Genomic DNA, 22,148 nt, shown 5'->3' on the forward strand with positions numbered 1-22,148 from the left:
CCCAACATTTCTGAGTCTGTTATGTTATATCCACTTACATCACTCTGAATTTGATTCACATTCCTTGTGTGCTCAAGACTCATGGCATCGGGTAGGTACGTGTAGTGATGTATCGGCTGTTTGTAGTTGACGTTGGTGGCCACATCCTGGGCCATCTTTGCAGCTGTAATGCTAACCATGTCCCCAGGGGTATGGTAACTGGTTTTGGTGTTCTCATAGTTCTTCTTGTATTCACGATCGGACTGCAGCTTTGCCACATTCATGTAATGGACAAGCTTGGGATCATCCTGGAGGCTTCTAAAACCCACATGCTTTCCCTTTGACTTCTCATATGCTTCTTTGTATTTATACTGCAGAGACAAAATTTGGTTAGCAAAGTCTTAGGCACTCAGGACATTGTAACTTTCTGGAAAAGTGTTCAAGAAATGCAAAGGACACCTCACGCCAGAAAGCCCTGAGTTAAAACATTTATTTCAAACTCTGCTGGTGGTATGGTTTGCATTTCAAGAGAATGTTATTATAAATTCAAGACCATTTTTTTCTTTGCCTTGACTCCTATTGGTGGTTTGGATGTAGAATGACATTTAAAACCAAATGAAGTTTCACATTTACTATGAACATGACTCCTTCCAAGTATCTCATGGTTTCTCGGGGATGTGACTTTTTCTAGTCCAACATGTGATTTCCCAAAATGGCTCGCTGTGTAGGTAGCTGGGCCTTCACCGAACCTGATTATCAGCAGCTTCTCTCACAGCCAAAGCAGCTGTAAGTAAATTAAGGAGCTACAGTAAAGGCAGGAACTGTTGTGGGGGTTTCTCATGAGTAAAACCTAATTTTAAAAAACTAGCCTGGTCAAGGTCTCTCACTGTTGGGATCAGCAATGGGAAATAGATTGAGTATTCAACAGCAGGTCAAAACCTCAATTTTTATACAAGAGAATTCAAATCCACCTAAAGTGTGCAGACACTGAGCTCTCCTTACACTGCAATGTAAGTACGGGTTTATAAACGAGGATTTAGCAAGTCAAAGGATTATCAAGTATGTAAGTATAGGTATGTGAGAAAGAGAGTGCTTATTCCCCTGTCCCTTATGTGGGCTACACACATGGTTGGTTTCTTCCTTCTCTTTTCTCAGCCAAGACTATAGCCCCTGGAGTAGCATCTGACAGTAGCCTGCAAGCCATGTATGCTTTCTGAAAATTCTGTTTCCCAAAGATGGGAAGAAGTGTAAGTACATGTTTTTTTTTTTTTAATTACAGATGAAATAGGTACCAGTTTACCCAAATCAAAATTGTATCCTGAAAAGGTGGTGTCTTCTCAGTTGGTTTATAAAACTATGTATATTTATATAACATCTTTTCAATCTTTTTAATACAATTATAATGCAGGCAGTCATTTGATTTTAACATGTGTCACCCCGGGTGTTCCCACTGAAAATAAAGACGGGCTGTGGGAGAAACGTGTCAGCGAAGGTAATCCGGCCCATGCATCAGGGGAGGAAGCTTCAGTCAAGGTTATGACAGCTCTACCAAGCAGGGTCAACTGGAAAGAATCACAAAGATGTCGAAAAAGTGACAGGTTTTCAAAACAATACTGTGCAGAATGTGAATGTCATTAAGTCAACATTGTTTTCAGTGAGGTATCCATTTAAACAAGTACACATTTGATTATTTTTTAAATAGGCAGTTACTTAGATTTCACCTCTAATTTTTACTCACGTCACTGGCAATGTTTCTTGATGACTTGGCTGCAGTGATGGGAATGGCGTCGGCCAGGACGTTGTTGCCCTTGGCTATTAAATCATGCCAGTCCCGTTTGTAACAGACCTGGGGTGGAAAATCAGAAAGGATGTCGGCATGTTGTGTATTCATCCAGCGGAAGCGATTTCTCAGTTTCTGGGATTGTCAGACAGAATCTGACAGAAGGAATCCCCTAACTCCACATACCCTTCTAGCAAAGTATCACACATCGTGTCTAGCAGGAAATTGCTGGACAATGCACTAATTATTCTCCCAAATCTGGTTTTGGCACGTTGTGGAAGAGGGACACTGAGAAACTGCAGGGGATCCAGAGGAGAGTAATAAAGGTTCTGGAAACGCTGGTATTTGAGGACCGTGAGAAAAACAAAGCTGCTCAGTCTTGTGAAACGAAGATCAAGAGAAGACTTAGTGATCAACTTTAGAAATTTTATGATTGTTAGAAAATAATAAGGATTTCATTTATTTTCATTTGTCATTTTTTCCCCCTCCACATGAAAACTAGAAAACTAAGTAGAAGTTCTAGGGGAACAGATGGTGGACTCCACATAAAGAAGAACATTATGTCCCATACTGTTGTCCTACCTTAGAAAGGACCAACTTGGCAATTAAAGAACCATCATCCTGGGATATGCTCCACTGGGGGCTATGTGGAGAACTGTACTACGTACTTGTTGAGGCACTGCCTTTCTCTAAAATGTTATCATTTTATTGCCAGGTCTGGATTTATACCCCATCAAAGATCCTACTTACATCACTTATATTGTAAGCATTGCACTTGGCCTGGAGAAACTGTGGAAGATCAGGACTAATTGTGTATTTATGCTTTACATCTTCTCCTTTAGCTTTGTATAAGATCTGCAACACACAGGCACAAAATTAAAAAAGCATTACACATTGTGCAAAAAGTGAAATCAATCACACACCAAAGGAGTTATTCTTAGCATAATCTCTCATTTGTTTCTATTGTTAAAAATCATCAAAGGAGCCTGGTGCGGTTGTGTATGCCTGCAGTCCCAGCACTCTGGGAAGCTGAGGCAGGAGGATCATAAATTCAATCCCAGTCTGGGCAATTTAGCAACTCAGCAAGACTCTGTCTGAAAATAAAAAAATTTTAAATGAGGGAAGGTGCTGGGGATATAGCTTAGGAGGAAGGCCCTGGGTTCAACTCCTCGTGCCACCAAAAAAAAAAAAAAATCAAAGACATTTTTCCATTTAAAAAATAAACATCATATTATTTTTAGGAAAACTCAACAATTTTGTATATTAAAATTGAAAAAGGAAAAAGCCCTTAACAAAGTGGAAATCCTTGGCGGCCGGAAATGCAAGAAAAGTAAATTAAAATGCAAAATCCTAACATGACTAACAGAATTCTCCAAAGCAGGATAAGTTTATTCTTTGCCAGTATAGTTAACAGTTCTTAAGTTTTTTGTTATTATTATTTCATTTTTGGCTTTTCATCCCTACAGAGGAAAAGTTAGAATGAGTCTTCTTTTTGTTAAAAAATATTCCAATTAGAATTATATCAATAAAAGTACATAATAATTTCCCCTTCATAGGAAGGTGCTTATACATGAATTCAGCATAATTATAAAGTTTACCATTTCATATTTATCTTATTTTGTCATTTTAAAGAATTACATACACTTTTCACTAAGAGACATTGTGTGATGTGAGATTTTACTTTATGTGAAGAATGGATCTTAGTGCACCCTTCTCTTAATAGAAAATAAATGCATTTTTTAATTACTAAAACCAAGATCCAGAATCACAAGTAGATTTTCAGTCTTTTAATTGCCACTTAGAATATATATCCCCCTTTCTCAAGGATGATTATGTGGAATAGCCTATCTATATCTGTGTGTACACAAGCAAAGTCTAAAATGGTTAGTATCTAAATTATTTCCCAAATACCAAGTAATTTCTAGGAATCTAATTATCTTTAATTCCTCACTGCTTTTAGGAACAATGTCTAAACATTTAAAAAAGCTCATGAACCCTAAACCCTTCCTTCTCTCTCCTTACTGCTGCCTTATCTGAACCCCAACGAAGTCTTCCCTTTGGTGTAATATCCTACCTCACCTTCTGGCCTCCGGTTTCTCAGTTCTCCCATACACTCTCCACACTTTCCTGAGAGTGTTAGCTTTGAAAAGATTAAAAACCTCCCACATCTCCTCTCACCTCCCCCATATCCAGATCCTACAAATTAGTATGAGTCCAATAATGGGGTCACAATCCTGAACTGTTCACTTCCTTCCATTCATTCCTTTACTGTCTTTATGATAGTCCTTTGGCCAGAAATATGCCCTTCTCCTAATTTGCCAAGGAACCTCTGGTCAGCAGTTACCCATTTCCCTTGTGCTTACTTAACTTATGCCTCTCTGCAGTAGTCATCTCTCTATATGCAATGCTCTGTCTGTATCCACACCTCTGTCTTATGTTCTTGTCCTGTATTCTTGGTTTGTTTGGGGGTTTTTTGGTACCGGGGATCGAACTCGGGACCTTCCGCTTGTGAGGCAGGCACCAGAACCACTGGGCTAAATCCCCGGCCCATCTTGTTAATTCCTATATCCTACTAACCCTCCACTATTTTGTCTTTGTGTCATCAGCACATTATATATGGTGCCTGGCACATGGGAGATGTTCAAAAATATTCATTAAATGAATTAATGAGCAAATGTTTTTGGTGTCCTTGTGGCTCTTTTCTATATCAAACTTTCCTTTTGGAAGAAAATGTTTAGCAGATAGAATTCACGAGAGATAAAAAACTGTATGAAAGATAAAAATTTTGACTTTGGACACAGCATATATACTGCTCATATTTAGGCAGGTAAACAACACTAATTGTCACTGAAACAAGTCAAAATGTCACTGTGTATGTTGATTCTAAGAAGCAAAAACATACATGTGTGTATATCATTCCCCTATATTGATATTTTATATATAAAAAGCAAACATAAACAACTCAACATAGAATTAATTACAAACAAAGAACCTGGCACAATAAAGTGTCTGTGATTTAAAGTTAAATTCTGTGTATGTGTGTTTAGTATTAGCACTTTTGGACCAAGTTAAAGCTTATTCAGTAACACATTCTTTTAAAGGTGGTTAAGAGCCAGGCATGGTGGCTCATGCCTGTAATCTCAGCACTCAGGAGGCTGAGCCAGGAGAATCACAGTGAGTTCAAGGCCAGGTTGGGCTACATAGTGAGTTCAAAGCCAGCCTGAACTACCCATCGAGACCTGTCTCAAAAAAAAAGTGGTTAAAAAGGAAAATATGTTTTTAAAAAGATAAAAAATGTTTTTTAAAGGAAAAAATGTTAATGTACAAATTAAAAGTAATTGTAATTTTATTTTTAAATTAATTATATAAAATGACATTTAAAAGGAAAAGATATTGGCTCAGAAGAATTAAAAACGTTGAGCTGATACTGAATTTTTTTGAGAGCTTCCCTTCATTCCCTTTGCCCTCTCTCTTTCATTGTACTCACATCGCTGACTTGCTGAGTGTTCTGCTTTGCCTGGACCATAACAGGGGAGTCCACGATGCTGGTGAACTTGAGGGTGTCTGGGTGCTGCCTGTACTTCTTTTCGTTCAGGGCATCACCCGCCTTCTTGACTTTCTCTGCATCTAGACTGCCAATGGGGATCCAGCCGATGCCCTTCATCCAGGTGTTATAGTCCTCTTTGTAGGCGTTCTGCAGCAATGGGAGAGAGGAGGGGTGAGGGGGCTGGCAGCAGCTCTGACAGGAAAGGCAGTGCCCTTGGGTGGTGTGGGTCACTTACATCACTCTGTATGTGCATCATGTTTTTAGACAGCTCCAGGTCCATAGCGTCAGGCAGATAGGTGTAATGGTGCAGAGAATGCTTGTAGTTGACATCACTGATAACATCCTGTGCTTTCTTGGCTGCCACAACATTGAACATGTCGTGAGGTGTGTTGTATTTGGTCTTCATCTTTTCATAGTCTTTTTTATACTCCCTGTCCGATTGTATTTTGGCCACATTCATATAATGAACCAGTTTAGGATCATCTTGGAGACTTTGGAAGCCAACCATCTTCCCTTTAGCTTTTTCATAATCTTTTTTGTACTGAACCTATTGGAAACAAAGGGGGACATATTTTAAAATGTAATTTTGAAGCTTCAACTTAACAATGAGTCCATGATTGAACTAATTCAGATCCCAGAAATTACTGTGTGTCAATAACCAAACAGATATTCAGTTACTTATACAGTCATCCCTCAGCATTCATACAGGATTGGTTCCAGGACTGCCAGCCCCACCCCAAGGCCCTGCAGACACAAAAATCCATGGATATTCAAGTCCTTTGTATTAAATGGCAGAGTATTTGAATATAACCTATGCACATCTTCTCATATTCTTTATGTCATCTCTAGATTACTTATAATACCTAGTACAATGTAAATGCTATGTAGTGCTTATATATTGTTTAGGGGATAATGACAGAAAAAAAGTCTATACATGTTTAATACAGATAAAAATTTTTTTCAAGTATTTTTGATTTGAGGATATGAAAGGCCAACTGTACTTTGAAATGTAAAATAAAAATGTCATTTAGAATGAATTTAAATGTCTATAGCTACTTCTGTCCACCCAAGAAAGGTTGAGGTGGAAACGTTATCCTAATTCATATCTGCAAGAAAGCAGGTATTCATACTACTCCTTTCAACTGAGACATGGGGAAAGAAAAATGAAAAGATAAGTATTTCACAATCTCTACTGATTACATTGTGCAATTGGAGCTTCAAGTACCTAGCTGTTTGATTAGTCAGAGAATTTTAGTAGTAGTAGAATTTTAATGAGTCCTTAGTTATTGAAAGGGAATTTCAAAGCCAACAGGTGAACACTAATCAGCTCTGAATAACAAAGTGAGGAGAAATTAGCTTCCTTGGGGTGGCCTGAAGGGACCTGGAGACAGAAGCAGAGATGTGAGGGAATATTTGTGGTATATGGGGGAACGGGGTGGCGGCAGAAAAAGAGCCAGAGAGGAAGGGCATCACTGAGAAATTCTGGGTTGGAAGGTTTAGGACAAGGTACTGGTTATTTAATTGTAATGTATTTACACTGGTGCAAATTTAACCTCATATCAATCAGTAATATTTGCTTGGTATGTTCAAGGGAATAAAAAAAAATCAGCTCTTCCATCTCTGGGTCATGCAGCGAAGAAAGAGAAGTAGATTCACCAGGGAAGAGCCCAGGTGAGTTCAAGGAAAACTATTCTGTGCAAACCAAGAGTCACAGAGCTTATGAAATAAAAACCTCACAGGGTTTGCCAGGCTTTGTATAGGACAACAGGTGGGGCTTGAGCCAATTTTATTCAAATCTCAATGCAAAAAAAATCAGTTTTTGGGCTAAACTGAAAGAGGGCAAAAAATAATTTTTTATTGTTTTTGGTGCTGTAGATTGAACACAGGGCCGCATGCATGTTAAGCATGAGCTCTGCTACTGAGCTACACTCTCAGCCTCTTAAAAGCCTGAGCTTTAAGGGAGACTAATGATTACTAGCATCTGTAAAGCTCGATGCCAATTCACCAGTCTCTAGATGTAATGAAGAGAAAAGAGAGGAAAGGGAAAACAGGAAAATCATCCAAACTCAAAAAGCTTTGAGATAAAATTCTCCCATCGGGAGACTATTACGACTTCAATGGTAAATTGCTTCTTCATTTCCCTAAGAGAAGCAGTGTGACTTTGCGCAGGGATTCTAAACTAGGGGCCTTGACGGGACCCATTAGTAGACAGTTAGGCCAATCCTTTCTGCCAAGAAACTTTGGATCTGTTTAGGGACCTTTCTTTCCTGAATAGTTTTCAGCTAGACTTGTTCTCAATCAGGGACACCAGCAGCAGTAACTTGGGGTAACCTGGCAGACACTAAGCCCACCCACGTTTTCTAGTTACGCACGTGACCACAGCTAGCTAGACTTACGTCACTGGCTGCCTGCCTGGCAGCCTTGGCAGCTTTGATGGGAATCGCATCGGTTCTCAGGTCATAGCCCTTCTTGCTCAAGTCTTTCAAATCTGCTTTGTACATGCTCTGGAAGAAAAACATCATTTGACATAGTCCAAGACTACATTAGTGGGGGCTAAACACACACATCAGCCCGAGTCCACACACACCTCACTGATATTATAGGCATTAACTTTAGCCTGAATGAATTGTGGCAGGTCTGCTGGCAGGCTGTATTTGTGCAGAATTTCCTCTCCTTTGGCTTTGTAAGCGATCTAGAAAAGAAAAATGTATACACAAATAAAGTAGAGAGAAACAATTAATGGTACAGGAAAATAATTTCAGAGGGGATCATATCGAACAGCGGTGGTTTCAGGAATGACACTATACTGTCCACATTCGTCTGTACATATCTGTAGGGACTCAGGGGCACATGTGCAGTCACATAAAATCCTATCTTAGTGCCAGCTCAGTCTTGGCAAAGATCCCTTGGTGTATGCTAGAACCTCTGGACCTACATAGGGGAACCTGGTGGAACTCAGCCCAGGGAGGTGACCCAATAAAAATGTTAACCTGCAGACACTTTCACGAGCATAGGAAAGGGTAATAGGATGGAGACATGAAACAGCTATGTTACATTTTGTGGATAATGAAAGGGACATAGGGGTGGTTTTACTATACATGATTTTTGCCCTCACTTTGACTTAAATGTAACTCCTTTATTGGTTGTAGTGTCTATATTCATTCCTCTGGTCATTTCTCGAGATAGCCAGTGGAGTGTACATAATACCCAAAAGATATGAATAAGGTGTGCTTAAATGAACAGCAGTAGAAATATGCAGTTGTTCATGTCAAGGGAGACTTTTAGATTGCACAACAGTTACAGGTGGCCAGTGAATTTGAAATACAAATTATGTTTGGATCAGTTAACATTTATTAAAGTAGAGATAGGAACTTACATCACTTCTCTGCGCCTGGTTAATTTTAGACTGTACTGTAATAGGAGCATCTTCAATTGAGGTAAACTTGAGTGTGTCCGGATGTTGGCGATACTTTTTCTGTTTGGTGAATCAAAAAGAAAGATTATATTACTTGTCACTGAAGGCTAACATATTGAAATCCTTAAAATTTGTCTTGGAGACATAAGGAAGATATTTTTTTCTAATTTTATAATGTAAAAATACTAGAGTCTTGATTGGTTTGGGTGAAAAATGAATATATCACAAAAGTCAATGTTTAAAATAATCTAGTTATGGATTATTTGGGAGCACAGACCAATACAACTCTCAGGAACCAGATTTAAATTACTGCCTCAATTTCTTGCTTATCACGTGAAAAACTAAGCAGGATCCAGAAACATCACAGAATTCTTTAAAGAATTAACAGGAAAGCAAGCAAGGAGATTTCCGGTATCTCTGCACCACACTAACAAGTTATTAGGACCATCATTTCCCTGTCACTCTGTCAGCACTGGAGTAAGAAGCTACCCTTATTCCTAGATTTTTCTCCATTTTTCCCAATCCTTATCCCTTGTATTCGATATCTCACCTTTGCATAATAATAACATTGCTTTTTTAACTTCAATCTTCTGAAAACCACCAATCCACAAAACCTTTTTCCGAAAGATTTCCAAGTAGGCAAAACTGTTTTCACCAAAAATAAAAGTATCATGCAATAAGAATAATAAAGACGAGTCTCACTCAGCCCGTGGCATCCTGCAGTCACCCTCTAAGATGATGCAGTCACCTGACAACAGTGAGTTTTCCGCAGATGTCAGAAAAGGGACAGCCTTGCTGCTATAAGAGCCTCAACACCATCATCATATTTTCTTAGACTAACTAGTAATTTATATACTACCTCAGAATCATCAAGAATATAACATATGGTAAATTCTTCAAAGAAGATTTCTGTAACAGCTCCATTACTCATAATCACCCCAAATTGGAAACAACCCATCCATCCACCAACTGGTGAGAAGGCCACCAACATGTGGTATATCTATCTTCACAAAGGAATCTCACTCAACTTTTTTTAAAAAAAAGAATGAATTATAGACACAGGAAGAAACAGATTACCTCGAAAACATTATAAGAAGCAAAAGAAGCCAGATCAAAAAGAAATTTATAGAAAAGACAACCCTATAGATAGAAAGCACATCAGCAGTTGGTCTGAGGATGACAGCAGAAATGGGGGTGGGGGATACTAGTCACATGTTAAAATTCATTCGTGGGCCGGGGATTTAGCTCAGTGGCTTCATGCCTGCCTCCCGAGCGTGACAAGGTCCTGAGATTGATCCCTGGTACCAAAAAGAAAAAGGAAAAAAGCCTTAAAATTCAAATGTGGCCATGATTGTAAAATTACATGAATTTACTAAAATCTGTTAAGCTGTACACTTAAAATAGGTGTTTTATGGCATGTAAATTATTCCTTAATAAAGCTGTTAAAATATTTCTACTATGAATGGTTAACATGATCTATCTGGGTAATATAAAGGACTCTGTTGATCCACCTGGATAGATAACTCACACTTGCGGTTAAATATCTTTTTTCTTCAGCAACCACGACCAGACAATGAAACAGAAAGGAGACACTTCCCATGGTTTTGAGAGTTTTAAATGACACCGTCACAAACCTCTCTCTGACACACCCAGGAGCTTTACCTCATTAAGGATGTCGGCAGCTCGCTTTGCCTTTTCCATTTCTAGGGACCCGAAAGGCACCCAGCCACAGCCTTTCATCCAGCTGTTGTAGTCAGCTTTGTATTCAACCTGAAACGCCGAAAGAAAAGTTACCTTTCTGGCTCAGTGCTATTCTTATTATGTAACATCATTAACATTTCACCCAAATGCTTTTAAGATTTTTGGGCAGCTTCATTATTCCATATATGAAGATTATTTTATGCATTTCTTTGGTGAGAGATTCTAATAGTCCTTAGATTTTTGCTTTATTTTTTCTAACTAGCCTATATTTCATTTTATCCTTACTTCCACTTAATGGAAGTATGTGGAATTCTAACTCCAATGTGGAAAATCCCCAATTCAAAGCTCTGTTTCAGCCCATTGTGGTGGCACCTGTCTATAATCCCAACTTGGGAGGCTGAGGCAGAAAGATCCTGAGTTGGAGGCCAATCTGGGTTACATAGCAAGTTTGAAACCAGCCTGAGCTATATAATGTGACCCCATCTTTAAAAAAAAGCTATATTTCAAAGAATAAATGAAACTATTGTATTTAGACCATCAAATGTAAGATGTTTGCCTGGAACTTTACATATTATGCTTCTATTGTCAAATTAGGCCTAAAGGTCACATTGAAGGTGGGTAATTTTGTCCATTTTCTAATTAGATAAGACTTGATAGTAGCTATTTGTCCCATGTGTGTTCACACATTGTACTTCATATGCACTGTCCAGCATAAGAGTGTTTCTCTAACACACAGGGTGTTTGGCTAACAAAACACTTTGAAATAGTTGCACTCATTAATTTGCTTAAGGAAGCAGTTTTATTTGGGGAACAGTTACTTGATACTATTAAAAGAATGCACCACTTTGGTTGTCTAGCCATAGATAATACCTAAAACATATTCAAGATACAAAATTCACATTGTCCTTCAGTGTGGGCCTCTTAACTAGAATTAAAAAAATTAAGAATATATTTCATGTCTTCTCTTGAATGGCTTAAAATCTATTTGACATGAAGAAACACAGAAAAATTAAGTAACAAATAAGATACTAGTATGTATAATAGAGTTGTTAGTGGTAGGAGTGTAAAACTGTTTAGCCAGTAGGGAAAATAGTATGGTGGTTCCTCAAAAAATTAAAAATGAAACTACTATATGATCCAAATTGAAATATAAAACATGTCATCTAACAATTCAACTTCTGGAAATATATCTAAAAAATTTAAAAGCAAGATCTTAAAAAAGACTTTCATACACTCATAGTCATAGCAACATTATTCTCATAGTGAAAAGGTCAAAGTAACCTAAATATCCACCACCAGATAAATGGCCAAACAAAATGTGGTACAGTATATACATATAAAGGAATATTATTTAGCCATAAAAAGGAAGGGAATTATGACCAAAGCTACAACATGGACGGACCTTAAGGACATTATGCTAATTGAAATAAGCCAGTCACAAAAGACAAACACTATGATTCCATATAAGTGAGATACTTACAGTAGACAATTCATAGAATTAGAGAGTGAAATTGTGGTTGCCAAGGGTTTAGGGGGAGTTTTGTCTAGTAGATATATAGTTTCAGTTTTGCGACACAAAATTCTAAACATTGGTTGGACAACAACATGAAACTATACTTAACACTGCTGGACTATACACTTAAAAATGCCAAAGGTGGCAAATTTTATATTATGTATATTTTACCACATTTAAAATTAGAATTGTTAGAATAAAGTATTTAATTCTGTAGCTCAGATAAATTAATTTGCCTAAAGAAGTTTTGATCTGCAGAAAAAACTCACTTCTAAAAGGGATGCAGAAAATGACTTAGGATATTCCCTTTTCAGGCAAAATAATAATTTATATAAAAATTATTGATAATGATGAATGGGATGATCACGATAATGGTGGTGATAACAATAATGAATATTTACTGAGGACCTGACTGGTACTGTGCAAACTTGGCCTGCATTTAAATCCTTAAAACAATTCTTTTGTTTTATTCCAATTTATCAGCAAGGCTACTCCAGCAAGGTTGCTAAGTTTCCCAAAAGGAAGCACAAATGGAGTCCAGACCAAGTCCAAGTGTCCCTAAGCCTCAAGGCTGTGTTCCTACAGAACTACAAGAGTAACTTCCCCTTACCTACTTGTGGATGCACCAAGGACAACACAGATGCCTCTGGGAAGGGCCAAAAACAATGCTCCATTGAGAAACTTGGTTTCCACAGTCAAAAGAGGGGCTGGAGAAAGCCTGGCTACTCACGTCACTCTGCAGTGCATATGCCTTCTTGGCGAGGTCCATGTTGACACTATCCGGCGGGTAGCTGTAGTTGTGTAAGATGTGTCTGTAGTCCACATCACTGGCAATCTCTTGAGATTTCTTAGCTTGAGTGACTTGGAGCATATCAAGAGGTGCTGTGTAGACAGTTTTTGACTTCTCATAGTCTTTACGATATTCACGCTGTAAATAGGAAATGACCACTTATTACCACAAATCCTTAATGGATTTCCAGAAAAGTACAGTAAATACCATTTGGAGAAACAGATACAAACACCTGAGTAGTTATTTTGCCCCCAAATTTGGCCATTTGTCAAAATGCCCCAGAAAATCATACATGGAAGAATCTTTTCAAATACTTTCTGGATCAAAGGCAACCGTCAGAGAGTTGCAGCAGACATCAGGAAAGGGCCACAGCTTCTTCATGGTTTCTCGAGGACCAGTATCAAGTATTATTGCTATTACTATAATCTAACCTTTGAAGAGTTTTCCCATCGAGAAGCATTTTTTCAATCAATGAAAATCACACGACAATAATTTCATACCTCTGATTTTATAAAATATCTACTTCATAAATAGGATTGTAGCCCCCTTGCTTTCTAGAGTCAGTTTTAAATGGATAGTCATGATTTTTCAGCCTGGATGTTACATTCTTTTTTTTTTTTTTTGTACTGGGGATCGAACTCGGTCCCCTGCACTTCCAAAGCAGCCAGTGGAACCACTGAGCTAAATCCCCAGCCCTGGATGTTATATTCTTGACAGTAGAAAAACCCCATGGAGAAGAGCAAAGGTTTTTTTCACACCAAGTTTAATTTTGGTAATAATTTTTAAAAAGCTTCAGATTGCAGCAGCTATGAGATCTCAGAGAAGTTTGTGAAACTGGGCCATTAGTGTAACCCTGATGCTCAGCCACAGTGTTCTCATAAACCAAATGTCCTGGCTGGGCCTTAGGAGACACCTTCATTGGTGGTTTTCTGGACTGTAGGACAGGGTGCTAAGTAGGTCAGATTCCAGCTTCATCCTATCCACTCCCCAATTACCTTAGCAGAAAAATTCTGACCCACTGCTTTTAGAGAAATTATCCCACCCTATCTAACTATAATCATCTGTTAAAGACAGTGACTTAAGCTAGCAAGAACAGGAGTGCATTATAAATCTTCAGCAATTTCTTTCACAAATGATCTGATTATTTTTGCCTTAAGGAATTTGATGTTCCTCCTCATAATTTGTGGGTAGCCATTTTTGCTGAATAAATCTATAACTTAATTGTAGAATCTAGACTCTGGATTATGAAAATAAAATACAGAAATTTATTATGGTACACAAGAAGATTTTAAAAATAGCTATTTTTTTATGAGAATGAGATTGATAAAGCAATGTCACAAAAGTAGTTGGTATGTGGAAGTGTTCTTTACTAAATTATTTTAACTCATGTAGAATTTGTCCATGTTCACACTAGCTGATACATACCAATGCACATACAATATTAACCAAATTCTTTTCTATGCTTGCAACTCAGAATATAGCCTGTATGTTATGTATTACTATTTCTTTCAGGTGTCAACATCAATCAATTAGCAAATATTCATTGATATATTTTGTGCCTATTGTTCTAATGCATTCAGTTACAGAATGAAAAGCAAATGATAAAGATACATGTGATATGAAAAGGGAGCTACAATCTTTTTGAGTTTAGAAAGCATCAGGAACTGGGGAACAGAGTGTTACATATGTGAGCTCTGTATACTGACATAACACAGAAGGATGTCTAAATCATAGTACAAATAAAAATTTTAAAATTCTAAATTAACATCAAAGTAAATGACATAAACATCCTTCTTCATCACGAAAAACTAATATGTGTAAGCTATGTTGAACATTGTTATCACTCTTAAGGGGTTCTTTAAATTTTTTATAAGCACATTATATACTGTAATTTGCAATAGCGCATATTTGCCTCTCTATAGTAAAAATTGTAACTAGAAAATGCTAGATACATATTTTTTTAAAAATCCATGAATTCCCTGAAATTCAGGCAAAGAACCTGAAAGGACAATTTTCTTTTACTAGATAGGTAGTCCAATGTTTTAATCATATTCTCAAGGGACCTATATAATTAATGAAGTATTTTTCTTAGGTTTATACCAGTACTAATTACTAAAGATAAAAAAAATTGATAGCTATACTCAGATTTTACGTTTATAATTCTTGATTTTCTTCTAAGGTAAACACAGTTTTAGAATCACTTTAAATACTATTTTTCAATGAGAAGATAGTGTTATTTTCCAAGGAATTTAAGAGCTACAATTGATTTTCTATTAAATATTAATGTAGGTACTTTACAGAGCACAATGGATATAAAAGTATCAGTAAGTAATTTCTATCCTCAAATGTGAGACGGGCAAGGGTGTGGCAAGCCATTCTACTTCTAAGCGTCTTTCCAACAGTACTTTTGTGACTATAAAGAGCCCATGGGTATGAAATCCTTTTACATGCCACTCCCAGCCAGCATGTAAGCAGGGAAAACAAGATGAACACTCACATCACTCTGGTTTTTGGCTGTCTTCAAAGAGTGCAGCATCTTGGGATCATCATTAATGCTGAGGGCGCCAATCATCTTCCCTTTGCTCTTTTCATAGTCTTTCTTGTACATCACCTGCAAAGACACCACACACACTGGACCCCACTCAGCAGGGAACCTCCCCCCAAGGCCACCCTGTCTGAAGCCAAGGGCCATGCTCACGTCGCTAGCATTCCTGCTGTTGGCCTTGGCTGCCAGCAGGGGAATGGCGTCCACTTTGATGTCAAACTTCTTAGCTTTGCTCTTCTCCCAGTCTTGCTTATACACATTCTAGACAGAAAAATTGCACCAAAGGAATTACAGAAAACACTGAACACAGATTAATTGAGTAAACACAAAGAAGCATAAAACAATCCACATATACAGATGTATTTCACCTATAAAAACATTATTTACCAAATCCTAGTGTAACTATTGGTTTATCTATCATCTAATTTCTTCCTCCCTACCACTAAACAAGTCCCATATACTCTTTTTAATGTTCTGGGAATCTTCTAAACACTGTTATCTGGTATACAAAGAAAACATAAAATGGCAACCACTTAGAGAAGTTAAAATGTGATATTTACATGGGAGAGATTTTCAAAGCCTCTGGAGATTTTCAGAAAGGTAAATGAAAGAATGCTTCTGACAACAACAGAAGTTGTGGAAAGTGAAATCTGTGAGCTGAGCAAGAGTCCTAGAAGCAAGTGGGTCCTAAAAGCTCTACTTACACATAGGCAACAATCTCAATAATTGTTTAGTTACATAACTCCTTTTTGTTTGTTTGTTTTGGGGTTTTTTTGGTACCAGGGATCGAACTCGGGTCCTTGCGCCTGCTAGGCAAGCGACGGAACCACTGAGCTAAATCCCTGGCCCACATAACTCCTTTTTAAAGAAACACCCAGAACATTTCCTCTTTTCATGCGCCTCAAACAGGCTGCAGTGGCTTTGGTACTTACGTCACTCAGGTTGTAGGCATTGACTCTGTGTTGGATGAACTGTGCAGCATCCGCAGGCACATTGCACTTGAACTTCTCACTTTCATGTTTTGCTTTGTAATTCAGCTGAAAAACAATAGAGGATATTGCTATGGACCAAACGTGTCCCTCAAGTTTCATGTTTTGGAAACCTAATCCCTAAAGTTAGGTGTCAATAGTATGTGACAGGTGGGACCTATGGAAGTGATTGGTCACAGGGCTCTGTCCTGATGAATGAATGGGTCAATCAATCGTGGATGAATGAGTGGCAATGTTATAAAAGTTAGCTCTCTGGCTAGCTTAATCTCTGTCTCACCATGTGTCTTCACCTCTATTCTCTATAAATTACTTGGTCTTGGCCATTCTGTTACAGCAACAGGAAATGGACTAAGATATCCAAGCGAGTCAGGATGGGCATTCCTTTGAGTTTATGTATGACATTCTGCAATTAGAGCAGTAATAAAACCAACAGCAGTTTTCAATAAAATATTAACATCCTTAAAAAGATATATAAATTTTTATTTAAAAAATTAAACACAGAACTTTAAAAATTTTTAAAGATGATGAAGGAAGTGTAAAGAGGAATGAGGCTGATGAATTTTGGAGCTAAAGGCAAATGCACAACACTGAGGAGAACTGTGCACTAAGTACCTCCAAGACAGAGCTTGTTGTATAACCAGTGCAACAAGAACAATGTTGGTGATTGGACACCATATAGAGCATGGTATTCATCTGCAGTTGGCTGAGATCAACTTGGTCAATATAGCTAGGGCCTAGCTGTTCTTCACTGGATCACAAAATATGCTAGGAAAAGTTGCATTTGAACTGGTATGGCTTCTAAGTGACACTGATGCAATTAACCTCTTATCTGATTTTACATGAGCCAATTTATGTGACTAAAACAGATTTCATAGTAGGATGAACTGTGTCTTTCCTTTTCCTATCTTGAGAGGGTGTGCTATACTTCAGGACTTTAGCTACATTAGTACTTTGCTGCTTACCGTGTGGCCTATCAATAAGAGCAACAGCAGTAGCACGTAGCAGCTTATTTGAGAATCAGAATATATAATTCCCCCAGAACTTCAGCATCAAAATCCACATTGCAACAGCGTCACCAGGTGATCGCATGAATGTGAATGCTTGAGAAACTCATTGCTCTTTCTGTGACCCTGGTGTGATTGCAACATTCCTGCTTTTGACTTTCACTGACCATTCCTGTGAAATGCCCATCCTGGCACTTTCTGCAACATCATCCTATTTCAATTCTGCAGCATCATTCTCTATGTTTCCTTTTTTGCTCCCCTAAGTATTTGTTGTTAGTGTGCTCTCTTTCTTTCTGTAACATCTTTTTTAGCAAGCACAAGAGTAGGAATGTTTGCCTGTTACCTGCCTGAATGGATGCCTTTGTTGGCACTGTTTAAACTGATGTGAAGTTTTAGTGTGCATGTGACAGATCCTATTAAGGTATGCCTATTAAAAATCAGTGAGTTATTGTTGTTGTTATCTAACACAGGTTTCTTCAGGGTACAATTCATCTCGTACTTTCATTTGCATTCTATTAGACAAATTCTGAAAAATGACCTTACAGGGATGGAAGATGAGTCCATGAAGATGAAGCATGTAAATGCTAACATTTTTAATAAGTCACACACTCCAGGCCACCTACATTTACATAAATCAAGACACTTACATCACTGAGCTGCTTGGTATTGAGCTGTGCTTGCAATAGTACAGGAGAATCAGTCACTGCTGTGAATTTAGTCTTATCCGGATGAACTTTGTAGGTATGCTAGAAAAGAAGATGCCCTTTAATAAAATTTTACAGTGTATCTTTATATGTACACTAATGTATAAAAAGGTCCCCGCCAAAACTGTGCACGTTTTGCTCCAGAAAACTTGATTGGTATGCTCTTACCACCTCTCTTTCTCCTTCCTTTCTTTCCTGAACTTACCTCTGGTTTTGCTACTGCAGCTCACCCACTAGGTTTATCTTCCCAGTGCTGGGGCGCTACGATGGCTCCCCACTGTACTTGACATTCAACTGAAACTGGACTTTGGTTTGTAAGTCCTGCAGAATCCACCCTCCTTTATCTCCTACTACTTTACCTCTTACTATTCTCCCCTCCCCCAGTATACCTCAGCCACCTCACTCTTTCAATTCCTCCTCCTCTCCTTAGGCTGTTTGTCCTGTATCTATACTCCTGCTCTCGGTGTGGCTGGACATTCCTGTCTCAGACTTTCTTTTTCTCCCAATTTAAGGTGCCCATGCAATCACTGTCTCTCTCACATCATCCTATTTTAATTCTGTATCCTGACTCTATTTTAGTTTTATTGTCATTGCCTGCTATCTTTCTCGTTTCTGTGCTCTCTTCCTTTGTTTATTGTCTGTGTCTGCCATGCCAATGGACGCTCCAGGAGGGCAGCTTACCTGGTTCCCCATTCTTTCCCAGCACCGAGGACACAGCCTGGTTCATGCTTGCTACCTACCACCTCCTGTAAATGTGCTGAGTGATGAAAACCCATTTCTCACAAATCTACATGTCCTCCTTTTGCCCTGATTTCACGTACACATAAACTAAGAAAAACACGTTTGTGAGACTCAAAATTATTTCACAATTAAGAGATTTCTTAACAATAAATTTTGTATTCACCAATTCCATCCAATCAGCAAAACTTAAAATTTAACATTTGCTAAGCATTACGTGCTAGAGTCGCTTTGAACTCCTGCTAGATTTACCACTTGATGTCTCAAGAATCCCAAACCCAATTTCAAGAATTAGGGGCAGCTGGCTTACATCTTTACACTGGTCTAGCTTCTTGATTGCTTCGTATTCTTGTGTTATTGTCTGAGGGAAATAGCATTTCCCTCTATCTTCTTCATATTCTGCTTTGTAACTTTTCTATAATGAGAAAGAACAAAAATAGATCAAGATTGCTATTGTTCTGAAACAACGTCTTTCTGAGGCATGAGTAACTGTCTTCACACTTACGTCGCTGTTTTGAGCAGAAACTTGCATGCAATGTGTATGATATGGGTCCTCAAAGCTGCCTACATAATGCCCCAAAATGTTCTTTACATATGAATCTTTATATTTAGCCTAAAAAAAGAAAACACATGTAATTCAAGGTATCTGCCAAGCAACAGGAAAGCCTTCCCTCCCTAGAGTGGCCACGGCCTTCCTAACCTCACTGAAGTTCTTCAGCAGAGTGTCAAGTTGATATTTAGGGGTCTCACAGTAGTTCACGCTCTTTGCCTTTGATTTCTCATAATTTTCCTTGTATAGCCTCTGTCAAAGAAAAAAAGAAATTTAAACAAAGCAAATTGTCTCATGAAATTAAAGCCATTCATGTCACTGCTGCGCTTTAACCAATGGAACAAAATTTGCATTTTTCTCTGCCTCTATTTTCTACATGCAGAAGAGAAGAATAGATAAGCTTCAGGCTCATGTGCTATACTGACCATAAGTATGTTTCTATTGCTTGGCCTCATATTTATCAGACTGAATAAACTAAAGCACACCACTGCTGCTATTCAAGCAAATTTCTGTCTTAAAATGGTCTGCTCCATTTGAATGAGTTTGGAGGAAAATTATTTTTTTTTAAGTTGGTGCAGGTCCCGCCATTCCTGGCCCAGAGGTAGGGGCTTCTGAGCCACCATCCCACTGCTCCTAGTCCAGAAGAAGGGGATTCCCAGCCACCATCCCTATCGCCACTCCTGGCCCATCCCATCTCTCCCAGCTCAGAGGAGGTTAGCCGCCCAGGCACCAACATCACCCCCCTGCCCCCCCAGTCGAACTGAGAAAACATGTAAATAACTCTCAAAAGCAGACTTCCAGATCACCTACAGCAATGCCAAAGGGAAATGAAATGGAATACTCTGATACTCAACCACCTGGACCCACTCAACTGGTAAAAAAAGGGGATCTGGAAAAAAATGAAATCAGAAATAATTTCTCAGATAACAGGAGAAATTGTGCCCCTAGTGCAAGACATGATTAATAAATCTAGAGAGGAGCTCAGAAACATGATGGAATCACAACAAAGGAAACAAATGGAATCCATAAAACTGATGCAAATAGATTTCCAGGACATCAAAAACTCCACTGAAAGTCTAAACAGCAGAATGAGCCAATGTGAGGGCAGAATTTCAGAGATAGAAGATAAGATTGCAATTAATGACCAGGAAAAGAAAAATTGCTTCAAAATTATAAGGGAACATGAGAAATCAATCCAGCAGCTGCTAGATGATGTAAAGAAGAATAACATAAGACTGATTGGAGTTAATGAAGAAAGAGGAGAGAGTGCAGATGACATAAAAAAACTGTTCACAGAAGTAATGGCAGGAAACTTCCCAAGCAGGGGAAAAGAACTTGACATACAGATAAGTGAGGCATATAGGACTCCAAATAGCTTTGATCAAAAGAATCTACACATAGGCATATAATTGTTAAGATTCCAGAAACTCAACAGAAGAACAAAGTTCTCCAAGCAGTCAGAGAAAAGAAATAAATCACATACAAAGGAAAGCCCATCAGAATCACAGCAGACTTCTCAACACAAACTATCAAGGCAAGAAGAGCTTGGAGTGACATATTCCAAGCCCTAAAGGAAAACAGCCTCCAACCCAGATTGATGTACCCTGCAAAACTATCTTTCAAAATGGATGGAGAAAGAAGATACTTTCATGACAAAGACCACCTTAGGAACTTCGTGAATACCAAACCAGCACTCCAAAAAATTTTAGACAATATCCTAGGAACAGACATGGAAGATCACAACCCCAGGAAGCAAAGCAGAATGAACCCATTTGGCATGACAAGAAACTAAATGTAAAGGGGGAGAACCCAACAAAAAGAAAAAGTCATGGCAATGACAAGTCAATATATTTCAGTTATAACCATCAACATTAATGGTCTCAATTCACCAATCAGAAGAAATAGATGGGAAGAATGGGTCAAGAAGCAAAATCCAACAATATGCTGCATACAAGAATCACACTTAATTCAAAAGGAAACTCATAAACTGAAAGTTAAAGGGTAGAAAACAATACTCCATGTTGTGGGAACCTGAAAAAAAGCAGGAGTAGCTATCCTCTTGGCAGATCAAGTAGATTTCAAACCAACACTGATTAAGAGAGACAAAGAAGGACACTACATCCTTGTAAAGGGAATAATCCAAGAGGAAGAGATGACAATCATAAATATCTAGGCACCAAACACTAGTGCACAAAACTATATAAAATAAATACTAATGGACATGAAAAGTCATATATGCACTAGTACAATTGGAGTGGGGGACCTCAACACCCCACTGTCACAAATAGATCAACTAGACAAAAAATAAGTAATGAAATACTAGAACTCAATCGAACTCTTGAACAAATGAACTTAACAGATGTTTACAGAGTCTTCCACCCCACAAAATCAGAATACACATTCTTCTCAGCTGCACATGGGTCATTCTCCAAAATAGACCACATACTCACACATAGAACATGTTTAAGTAAGTGCAAAGGAATTGAAGTTATCCCCTGTATATTATCAGACTGCACTGAGATGAAATTGGAGATCCATAGCAAAAGAAACTGGAAAAATTTCATAAACACTTGGAAATTGAACAACACACTTCTGAATAACCATTGGGTCACAGAGGGAATTAAAGAAGAAATCAGGCGGTTCCTTCAATTAAATGACAATGACAATACAACATATCAGAATCTATGGGACACAATGAAAGCAGTCTTATGAGGGAAGCTCATAGCAGTGAAAATGCATATTAGGAAAACAGAATGAGCCCAATTAACCTGATGCTGCACCTCAAGCTTCTAGAAAAAGAAGAGCAGGACAACCCCAAAGCTCATACAAGGGAGGAAATTATAAAGATCAGAGGAGAAATCAATGCAATGGAGACTAAGAGAATGATACAAAA

The 22,148-nt window shown here is 38.2% G+C and overlaps 1 protein-coding gene across 39 annotated transcripts in view; it reads right to left on the minus strand.

Annotated features, from left to right (window-relative positions):
* Neb (nebulin) overlaps positions 1–22,148 on the minus strand; it is a 227,134-nt gene that overhangs the window by 157,670 nt on the left and 47,316 nt on the right. For all 39 annotated transcript variants that reach the window (XM_087209962.1, XM_087209988.1, XM_087209985.1 and 36 more), the window contains 17 exons: positions 19,406–19,507; positions 19,211–19,318; positions 19,016–19,120; positions 17,911–18,009; positions 16,203–16,307; positions 15,424–15,531; positions 15,223–15,336; positions 12,666–12,863; positions 10,384–10,491; positions 8,683–8,781; positions 7,894–7,998; positions 7,703–7,810; positions 5,542–5,853; positions 5,247–5,453; positions 2,510–2,614; positions 1,718–1,825; positions 39–350 (listed from right to left, as the gene is read on the minus strand). In XM_087209962.1, coding sequence (XP_087066088.1) covers positions 39–350; positions 1,718–1,825; positions 2,510–2,614; positions 5,247–5,453; positions 5,542–5,853; positions 7,703–7,810; positions 7,894–7,998; positions 8,683–8,781; positions 10,384–10,491; positions 12,666–12,863; positions 15,223–15,336; positions 15,424–15,531; positions 16,203–16,307; positions 17,911–18,009; positions 19,016–19,120; positions 19,211–19,318; positions 19,406–19,507 — 2,403 coding nt within the window. The remainder of the gene's footprint in view (positions 1–38; positions 351–1,717; positions 1,826–2,509; positions 2,615–5,246; positions 5,454–5,541; positions 5,854–7,702; positions 7,811–7,893; positions 7,999–8,682; positions 8,782–10,383; positions 10,492–12,665; positions 12,864–15,222; positions 15,337–15,423; positions 15,532–16,202; positions 16,308–17,910; positions 18,010–19,015; positions 19,121–19,210; positions 19,319–19,405; positions 19,508–22,148) is intronic.

The sequence above is a fragment of the Heterocephalus glaber genome, unplaced genomic scaffold, assembly GCF_053883595.1.
Source record: "Heterocephalus glaber isolate CG9 unplaced genomic scaffold, H.glaber_assembly_v1.0 deba00001097, whole genome shotgun sequence".
Taxonomy (NCBI): Eukaryota; Metazoa; Chordata; class Mammalia; order Rodentia; family Bathyergidae; genus Heterocephalus; species Heterocephalus glaber.